Source organism: Semicossyphus pulcher, unplaced genomic scaffold, assembly GCF_022749685.1.
Source record: "Semicossyphus pulcher isolate SPU_LCO1_2020_fin unplaced genomic scaffold, fSemPul1.0.p SCAF_8, whole genome shotgun sequence".
NCBI classification, from domain to species: domain Eukaryota; kingdom Metazoa; phylum Chordata; class Actinopteri; order Labriformes; family Labridae; genus Semicossyphus; species Semicossyphus pulcher.
Window position 1 is genome coordinate 9,245,028 of NW_027211759.1, and position 10,991 is coordinate 9,256,018.

Below are 10,991 nucleotides of genomic sequence, written 5' to 3' on the forward strand. Positions count from 1 at the left end.
TCACTTCAAATCAATTCAGTACAACTTTATTTTCTTCACTACTAACGTCCCAGTCAGCGACTTAATTTATTGTTCATCTTTGAACTTTGGCTTGCTTTTTACTTGCGTTTATCACTAACACATTTATGACACAATGTTACTTGTGTCTGAAAGGGTGTGTTCTTGTTTCGATCTGTCCCTTGCCAGTGCATTTATGGACAGAACGAACTCATCGTCATGTACGTGCTTGAACTTTTTTACTTACTGATGCTCAAAGGACGACAGATATTTTATTTTTGCAACAAAACTTGAACCCCTGAATCTGGAAATCAATGCACAAGCATCTGTTTACCAACCCATTAAGACGAAGAGCTGCTGTGTGTGCTAAGTGCAGCCATTCCACATAATATGCCAACGCTGACGACAGGCCCAAACGTTTTGAAGCAAAGGAATACATCTTGACTTGAAGGAGACGGGGTAACCTGCGCTCCTGCATTGCTGTAATGCGGGAATTACATGGAATTAGCTTTTTCAAAAGGAGGAAACTATCAAAAACAGAGGTAGTTTGAGGGTGGGTGCTAATGACACAAAGCCGGGGCTGAAGATGTCGTCTAACTGTGTTTGAGAAAGTTATCTATTTACTGTATTATACCTTTGTGTGTGAAGAACTAAAACAAGGACAATTATATAAAACTAGATCTTATTCACTGCCTATTTTCTTTAGTAATCAAAGACCCCAAATCAAAGATGTCTTGGTTAATCCATTATGGGAACAAAATCAAGTTCCACATTGCTCTAAAAGAAGACGTCATCGTTGTAATACTTCTTTGAGAAGGCCACCAAGTCCCGTCATTATTGGACAATCATTGCCATATAGTCATCCAATCCTTGGCCAGAACTGGACATCAACAGTCAAGTGCTCAGAGCGGGCACGTGAAGCATTTATTTGAGCAGATCCACCATGGAAACCAACCAAGAGGACGAAATAAGAGAAATTCACATGACGGCATTATCGCATGTAAATGTCCCATCGAAAGGTCGAAAGGCTTCAATCACTGCATGTAAAGGAAATAGACAATGTTTGCAAACCTCCATTTAGGAGCGATAACGGTATAAGCGGTATTTTTTATGCTACAAAGTACTTGAGGTTAACAGTGTAACATGTAAAACCACAAACATCAGTCCTACAACTACAGAGAGGAGATAAACCGATGCTTCAGATCAACAAGTGCCTAATATCATCCCTAAATATGTACAGCCTTCAAGAAGGCATGAAAGACCCGAGCAAAAAGGAGGAGAAAAAGGGGGGATGTTGAGTGTTGAGGAAAACAACATGAGCTCCATTACAAAAGAAAGCGCCACATTCACAACAAAGAGAAAATGCTTTTGAGGAGGGAGCTGGAGCTAATTCAGCTTCTCCTTAAGAGGGGTGATTGTTAACAGAGCCACTGGATTAAATGCACAGCCCGACCGCAACGTAATGGCAACAAAGCATCTTCTAAATGAAAGGAAATATATAAAAGTCCCAGTAAAATAAAAGCGATGCAGAAGACATTCGCGGAATGCCAAGTCTCTTGAACAAAAGCATCGTAAATGTAAATGTTTGTCTGCTTTTCCTGCATGTATGTGCACACTCTCAGGAGCCAGCCAGCCGTGGACACAACCAATTGTGCCCAATTAACAACAGATGTGTCCATCTATTTCTGTTCAACAAGCGTTCTCTGCAATAACACCATTAGTTGTCTCCTCATTTGCTATATCATTTTTCAGCCATACGTTTTCCCCATTAGGGCTTTAGTGCATTTCGGTAGCTTTTCCATAACGTTAGCGTAGCCAACAGTGCTAACCAGCAGGACCTACATCAACAGAAACCAGAGCGCGCTGGAGCAACACAACGATGTCGATTGAAAAGAGGACAGCTAAGACGGGCTGGAATCAGCAGTATATGAAGTTCTCTTGAGCAAAGCCAACACAAATGATTATACAATAGAGCGTCAAAGCGACTGTGTTGCTGGTTTGAGTTTCGACCGTGTGATGTGTGCAGCTCGGGTTTGGCTTGTGAAGAGCCGTATTTCATGGGACTCAGAGAGCCGGGTGCTGGTACCACATTTTTTGATCCTCTTCTTGCACTGTTTCTAAAAACTAAGACAATAGAATGGCTCCAAAAACTCGTTATGTAACTGCTGTTCCCTCTTTAATAGGAAATTCACTTTATTATTATTGTCAGCTACATTATTATTACCAAATGACAATCAAAAGCATCCTCTGTTTTGCATCCCACGAACATGCAAAATCCACATTTTCTGGGTTCAATTATCCATTTAGGATCAACTGGGAAAAACACATGCTTGTGAAAATCTATCAATGATAATATTCATACTGTGAAGCAATAACAACTTTGGAATCCTCAACTTCATGAACCTTGAAATTCCCCTTCAATTCCCTTTTTATGCAGTTACAAAATATGAATCCTGACTGTAAGAAAAGTATCTGAACTTCAAAGGAAACATATTTAAAGCTGCAACAACAAACGTAAAATCTTGTACATTGCTTTTGATGCATGTACTTAAATTCATTGATTTGTGGTACAAAAAAAACCTCTGAGTTTGCTGCATGTTCAGTGACTGGTGTTTTTGTTGATTTGTTGATTGCAAATCTGACTGAGAATTTGCACCATTTAAGTGAAATATCAATCAAGACTGGTTGTGTACCAATACCTATTTTGTCGTCCCTTTCTTGTGTCAAACTGTTTTTTAGTTTTTCAGTTTATTTTGTTTAATCAAATTATCTCAATTCTTTCTCTAGTCTCCTTTACTATCCGAGAGTTTGCACAAAGCTCTGCTATTTCAGCGTGCATTTGAGAGTACTAGAGATCGGTGCAGGGTAGAAGACGTTAAATCAAAGCATTAATCCAAATCTATCCTTACACCACCTTTACGTACTCCTAAATGATGCCTCGAAACCCTTAAAAATGTTTTCACAGAAGAGAAACTTGAAAAGGTGATTAATGGCAGGAAAAGTCAAAGCTCAAAAAGGTTCTCACATTGACAGCCAAACAGGTGCACACATTAAAAACACACACAAGCACAGACTTTGGCCTTTCGCATTTTTGGTAGAACCCAGACTGACCTACTCGCAGCTCCTGACCGAAGACTGTCCTCTCTCCCAGCGCCGAACAGTTCCAGCGTCCGTACCGGAACTGGTATTGACACTCATTGATGCCCATCTGAGCGCCTTCGCCCACAACAATGATGGCGTCCGGGCGGCTCTGGCAGATGGCCCGCTGGCGAGGTGCCAGCCCGGGAATCTTGTTGCAGATGATGTTGGCGCCCAGAGCCACCACCGAGGACAGGGCCCTGCACAGGTAAGAGAAACACACACACACACACACACACACACACACACACACCAGTCGACACATTCATGCATGGTTGCACACACAGACAAACACACAAACAGAGACTCGGTTAGAACCTCCAGAGGATGGTCAGACTGACTCACTTTTGTGAGGCTTTCCAGGAACAGGCTTCAGATCAGACAGTGATTGATTCACGTTCCGTATTGAAGTGAAAGCTGCACTGCAAGAACATTTTACTTTAAGTGGATTAGAGGAACTTCAGAAACCTGAATGTATAATGCACCAAATGAGAACAATCTGCAATGTGCAATGACATTCTTTAATATTGCGATGGCTTTATGCATGCCATAAATAAATATTGAAATTAACATATCTTCTTTAACTACGCGTCTCCCTGCTGTTTAGCATATTTTACACAGTACCTATGTTTGTAACAAGTTGTCTCTCCTGCCTGCAAATAGCAGAAGTGACATTTTTAGTGAACCACATTTCCTCTCCTTCCTCTGCTATCTTTCTAGCTAACCTCACAGCTGCAGACACACATAAATCTGGCGGTTGCTGACTGGTGTAAATGCATGATCCGTGTATCCAGACCTCCACCTGATAGATCTGAATGCGCTGCGCCTGTACATTAAACAGTTTGTCTTATTAACTACGACAAAGGCAGTCTTCTGCGATGGGTTTATTACTCAAGCCCATACTGCGACGGTGATTAAAATGCGATTTATCGTGCAGTCCTTCTTAATGAGACATAAAACATCAAAGCATTTAGAGAAACTTGGTAAAAGAGTCCAGAGAGAGAAAACAAGATGCTAATTTGATGTCTGACAAGGCCGTTGCACATTTATTTAATCTTTATTTGTACAGCGACAAGTGTGAAGCATTAGCCATAAGCAACGGCATTTATAGCCTTGGCTAATTTGCAATGCCCGTCCTTAGACGGGCCTTTCAAATACATAAAATCAACAACAAATACACAAGAGATGGATAAAACTTTGGTTTGGACGGCGGGAGTTTGAGAAGCGTTTTTGTGTTAATTGTATGCTAACGGGTTGGCGTGAAAGGCTGTCAGACCTGACTATTGCACATATACAGGATTTAAACATGCTAATTTCCTGCTAAATGTCACACCAACTATTCTTCTATATGATTTGTGTAACTGTGTTTAAAGTAATTCAGAGTGTTAAGTGCTGCCTATAAATTTAATGAGGGACTATTTTTTTAAGCCACATCCTAAGGGTGGTTTGCATGGAAAAAAATGTACGTTTTCCAACACTGGTCGCCTTCATTTGTAGGGCATTAATGGTCAGTACAGTCAATGACACAATTCCATTTCAGTTCCCTTCAGGGAGACATCATCATATGCGACGGCTCCATGTGATAATATCAAAACATATGTTAAAGATGGCTTTGCAACCGCTGCGAAAGCCAAAACAGATTACAGCTAAACAAAGCGCTGAGTTTCTGTTTATAGCCCTCGAAACCATGTAGATACATACTTTTCAAACACGTCAGGGACGGGGAGCCAGAAACGAACGCCGGCTTTGAAGTATGACGTCGACCTCCAAAGGCCTCACCACAAACGGGGAAAACTAACGCCGGCAAGAGCGAAAAGCAATGGCAGCAAAAAAGGGGAGTGAGAGGAAGATTGAGTGAGAGACTGGGACAATGATTTCTGAGGAGTTCACAGGGATCTTAGAAGGAGACCTCTGACTAAGAACAAAGATGTGATCACTGATTACAAATCACTCCAGTGTGTCCATGTTCTCTCTACAGCTGGTCGCTCGACTCCTCCACGAAGACAGAAAAACAAATCTCGGCTTCAAATAAATAAGTTCAAATAAATCCTAACGTCAGCGAGACGAGTATCTGTTACTAGAAAGAGGACAACACACACTCTTGATCTTCTCGCTGCGGTCGGGGGAACAGACCAAGGAAAACTTTTGTTAACTGTTGGATTTACGAACGCAGCTCTAAAAAAGTTCCTGAACATTTTTTTAATGCAGTAAACATTTTCCTGCAGTAGTGATTGTATTTTAAAAAAAAAAGAGAATCATAAGCAATAATACATTTTTTGTGCATCACTACTCTGTCGTCTGAAGGCCTTAACACACACCTGAAAGGAAACGAATGTGACCAGATGCATTCAGTGTCTGCAGTAAACACTCGGACCTGCTGCTGCTTTCAAACCCCCTTTGCTCTCTCTGCTGTTAAACAGGCTTGAACTCCCCTGACCCTCCGTGACCCTCTGCTGTATATGCGGTCGTTCATGGCAACAATGACATGAAGTCTGTACCAACAAAAAGGTCAGGCTCATTAAGACGAGTAATGTGCAACTGGAGAGAAATTCGGCCTTGCACAATGCATGTAGAGGGGGGACTTAGGCTGCTTTGTGTATATAAATCCAAATGCAATAAAATATATTTGAGTTATTTATATCTCTGATGTTTTAGTGCGGCGTTTAAAGGCTAATGCAGCAGGACATTCGTGTTTTCAAGTCTGACAAACAGAATTTGTATAAACTCGCCCTCTTGCCTGTTTCTCATGTCGTTCACCTGCTTTTTTTTTGCAGGATCGTAGCCTAACGTGAGCGACCGAAACTATCAGACAACAAACAGAGAATTCCGGAGCTAAGCGTTTAAATCCCTGAAATCATCAAAGTGCACAAATGCGATTCTGTTTGCTTGGCATGTGCTGTGTCTGTGTGTGTCTGTGTGTGTGCAGCAGCTTGGAAGCAGCTCACCCACAGTCACAGATCTACCATCAGATAGACTGAATACAGACACTCTTACACTTACACAGTATTTGCCTGATTGTTGCTGTCAGTTATGTCTTATATAAATATAACATGGAATATGATTTAACGTGTCGGGTATTATACATTAATATGAGCAAATGAATGTGTATAAATGGATGCAAAGTGTGCAGTGTTTGATCGCTGAGGTGATGGAGACATGAGGGAAGTGCTTTGTAATTTACTAAGCAGCAGGTGTGCGTGACGTTGTGCACCTACTCTGTAAAGTGCACATCATAACCTCTGATATAAAGAGGCTAAATATGAGTTTTTGCACAGATAGAACATAAGGATTGTGCACGCAACCTTGGACAGCTGCAGCCACACACAAATGTTTATCCTTAATTATTTGAGATGGAAACTGTCACAGAACGACTAAAAATCTAACATTAAATTATATTGAAACAAAAGACTCTGCAAGTTTAACAATTAACAAAATAATTCTTTTGGACAAAACGCGACTGAAAAACTCAAATCAGTCCCGAAGCTTACAGATTTGATCACATGGCATTTTGGCCCTAAAAGAGACTGTGCTCTGTTACGGCATACAGTGTGCTGACAGCCACCTACTCCATCACACGGAACACTTTGAACCTAACTGACACACTATTAAGCTCCCAGGCATGCATCCTCTACCCAGGAATGCACTCACAGAAATGCCTGAGACACAACTTAACTAAAGCAAGTGACTAAACGCTCGTCTTTTTCCAAGAGCAGGAAATTTGTTTTAGTGCTGAATGTGATTTTCCGTCTTCGCTTCTTCCTCACAAATTCTAATCTTCAGATGAGAATTACACTGGAGGTGTTTCATCCATAACCCAATCCTACTTTTAACTGAATCACATTAGTGGAGTCCCTTGTGACAGATTACTGTCTTGAATGCATTACGTGTGAAACTCCTCTGTTGGAGTTTGAGGTGTGCAATGGCCTAAAAAGCTCTGCATGGTCAGATCCTTCTGCTGACGGCTCCTTTGCCACCCACAGCTCCACAAATGTTACAGTTTAACATTCATAACAAGAGTCCTGCAGCTTCGAGGCATTAGTGCATCATTTCCACATCTACATGTGCTCCGTGAAGCGTATTTTGTGGTTAATGCTGAACAGAAAACATACTTAAATAATCCAAACAAACAATGGTATGTTTTAATCTGCACGCCATCACTATACTTAGCAGTGTAGGCCACTTTTAACAGAAAACCAAAAACCACATCTATTTCAGCATCAGGTTTGGGGTCTCCGGGCAGCAGAGGAAGGAGCGAGGCAGCAGGGGTGAGTAATTATTTTGGAAGCATTCAGAAAGCCAGTGTTCTCCTGCAAGAGCAATTCTCGTTTGATTTCTAAGCCGCAGCGCATTAGAGCGTCAATCACGTGCATGTTGCAGGCAGATATGTTTAAGATGTGGGTTCAAACGATAACATCGAAATGCTGAGAATGACCCAGAGATGAGGTAATGCGCAGAGAGGCTCGTTCACACGCTCTGACAGGTTAACGGTGCTCGCATGCGTAAAAAGTGCCCACATTAAAGTGTTGAATTCTGCTCGCGGGGATCTCAGCATCCGATTGTCTTGAACATCTCTGCCACTCTGTGGCCAAAATGAATCCGTGTAGCTGGTACCTAAATATTTGTTACAAAAATGTGCTCTCAGACAGCTACACACAAACCATCAGAGCTTCCTCACGGGACATTCTCATCAGCAGATTAACGGCTTCAGGTTTTCAGCTAATTTATTTGGTCCCACGTGGATCTTTTCCCTGCGTGATCCCCACTGTTGTGTATTCTCTGTTGGCTTTTGCGCGTGTTTAACACAAGGAAGAGTTTAAAAAATAATCCTAGAATTTAATCACATTTATCGCGTAAGTAAGGCTGCTTTCGCTTCCTCCTCTCCCTGTGCCTTTACTGATGACCAAACATAACCGACTTCTAATCGATCCTTAATCTGTGGAAACGTAGAAATGAAGAAAATCATCTTAGAACTGGCGTTTAAAGGTTAGGAAAAAGGGAAATAAAGCGCGTTGTCCGGTAGAAAAGCTGCACCAGAGCAAAAAAACAAACCCTTGGGTCTTTGCGCTGATGAGGATGAGCGCGCGCGCTCTCTGAAGTTAATTAAGGACCCCGTTAATTGGCTCAAACTTACAGGTAGCTGCCACTCGTCAGGATGAGGAAGATCTGCGGATAGTAGACTGACAGCAGTACACTGCGCGACGAGAAGATGATCATGATGACATTGAGCAAATGGCCACGATCGACGGCGCGGACAGGATGAAAAAAACTCCTTTAATTCCCGGTTTTAAGTCCTTTTCGCACAAATATCAAAAAGAGGTGCTGTGCGTCTCCTCGTCTTTACGCAGCTCCAAGCTCCCAGGGCCGTGTGTGCGCTGAGATTGGCTCTGACATCTCTGAGCGGCGGAGGCTGTTGCACAGTACTGTGGGCTCCCGAGCCGGAATGATGATGGTTTTAGGGATTTCGCATGGCAGAAAAGTGCCTCTCTCCACTCTCATGAGAGTCGTGCCTGCCATTGGGCAGAGAGAGACACTGCTATCCGCCCACTTTGCCACAGCGGGACAATAGGGTGACACTGATCTGATCCCCGTTGGACGTGCAGGAGGTTTTCATTCATTATCACCCACCTTCCCTCCACCACCACCACCACCACCCTTCCATCCATCCAGCCAAAAATAAACAAACACAGACGCTGGCTGCTCGCGCCTCACACCATCATCACAGCTCCATCCATGTGCAAAAAATCAGCACATTTCTTTGGCAGGATGCGCCACTCTGAATCAACAAGTTGGTGTCAGATTTACGCACAAATGTCTTTATAATCTGACAGATATGATTCTCATAATATTACAGTTAGGATGTCTATTTGAGTGAGCATAAAGTGTCTTTATTATCTCCTATGATAATCCTATAATATTATTGGGATCTGAACAGCAGTATGTCCTCTGGAAACACGTTTTCGTGTAATATTTCCTCAGAGACATAAAGTATGTTTGCGGTAGTCAAATATGAGTTTCAGTGGCCTTATTATTTCCTGTGGTCGCACTATAATATTCCTATAGGCGTCTATAATGTTCCTGCTGTCTGCCTGTCTGCTGCGCTCAGATAGAATCTTATGGCAACCATCCTGTAATATTCAAAGATTCATTATGTGACTGCTGTAGAACTGGATAATAATCTCCTCAGATGGCAGGGTTGCTAAAGGTGCAGAATCGCGCTCTTGTTGCTCGGGATGTGAGCAGAGAAATCAAATACTTTAGGAGATTTTGTCGCAGAGCTTAGAGAGTGCAGGAGCTTTTTTATCGCCTCAGCATCGTGACTCTCACTCAACACCTGCAGGCTGCAGTCTGCGCGAATGAAGAGGGTACCATGAAAGATGAAGAGCACGGTCAAAGGCTGGATGGAATGAGCTAACTGCTCGCGCTCGGTAAACACAGTGAGATGGGTGACTTTCACCCTCATACTGGAGCTGCTGTCATGTGATATGAGCATCTGTCAGCTCCACGCTTCACTCCACATGAGGTTCTCACAGGGAGGGCTGACACTATGAAATCAGTGCAAGAGCCGTGAAGTTTCTGGGATATTTTACCGTTAAAATTGCCTGTATTATAGTTTATATTTCTCTTAATAAACTTTTAATACTTAATGCGTAAAATTTGTTAGCTTTACGCTCCAATGCATCATCCTTCTGCCGGTCTGTATTATGCATATACTTACATGTAAAACATCAGGCCTCCTTGGCTTATTAGAAGTACATAAGTTATAGTTTAAGTCCCTTGCATGCAAAGTGTGAACAACAATCAACAAAAGCTTCCTATTGTTTGACATAATACTCCATAATTCTACTGTGCGTATATCTAGGGTCTTAAAATGAACATGAGTAAAAGAGAGAACACACAGAAGTCCTCCTGTGTGTATGCATCAAGGTGAGCTATTGCAAAACAGGTAAAAACACCGTCTGGGGCAATGGAATGTGGAAATACAACTCAGTCTGCCGCTATTAATGAAGGTATGCAGGGCTGAGCTGGATCTGCAGCGCAGACAGCGGCTCAAATTATCTGCTGCGACAAAGGAGCAGGAGTCTCATGAGGTGAACTAAACACTGCTCTGACAGCGAGCGCGAATCGATCATAAAGTCTGCTGGCATGAGACCTGATCTGCCACTTTTACGCACCACACATTCCCCGGGTGCAGGCGTTTGGATGTAATGATTAACATACTTTTTTACATACACCTGTTGAAAACTGATTTCTCACATCGTGCTTAAGTGTGAGGTCAGAGGGCAGCAGATGCTGTCCTTTAAAGAGTTTAATATCCACAGTGTCGACATTTGATATTCAGGTTTGCGCGAGTGAAGAAAACAGTGCACGCAGGTAAACACAGGTAATAAAAACTCACCCGAGTCTGAGGTAGATGATGCCAAAACACAGCAACACGTAGAGACTCCGCTTTCGGAGGGGTTTGTGCATGATCGTTCCCACTTTGTCCAGAGGCCATGCACTGTAACATAAAGTGCTCACGCTGCGTTCCGTTCACATTGGCAGCCTTCCTAACCCTTCCAGATGCACGTAAAGCGCCTGTTTTCCGCGACATGAATCTGAAGCGCGTTTGAAATGCTCGACCGTGTGAAATCCATGGTCCGGCCGCACAGGTGAGATGCTGAGGACGACCTGAAAGGTGGCTGAGAAGTCCAAAATGAAACTTGAGAGAGGGTCGGACTTGAGAGGTGAATGAGTTCTTGGAGGAAGTGCCTCCTATTCGTCCTTAGTTTCACGGTGGAGCCTAATTAACATTCCCATTTGCTGCGCCTTGCAGGTAGAAAAAGCGGCACTTAGCCTTCTTTAAAGACCTACCAACC

General features: G+C 42.7%; 1 protein-coding gene across 2 annotated transcripts in view; it reads right to left on the reverse strand.

Moving 5' to 3' along the window:
• Positions 1-10,602, reverse strand: part of wnt7bb (wingless-type MMTV integration site family, member 7Bb) — a 30,602-nt gene extending 20,000 nt beyond the window's left edge. The window contains exons 1-2 of one of the 2 annotated variants that reach the window (XM_069685852.1): positions 10,532-10,602; positions 3,109-3,335 (exon numbers count right to left, since the gene is read on the reverse strand). In XM_069685852.1, coding sequence (XP_069541953.1) covers positions 3,109-3,335; positions 10,532-10,602 — 298 coding nt within the window. Of the gene's footprint in view, positions 1-3,108; positions 3,336-8,266; positions 8,350-10,531 lie in introns of those variants that run through there. The other variant, XM_069685851.1, reaches the window with a different exon arrangement.
• Positions 10,603-10,991: the final 389 nt, after the last annotated feature.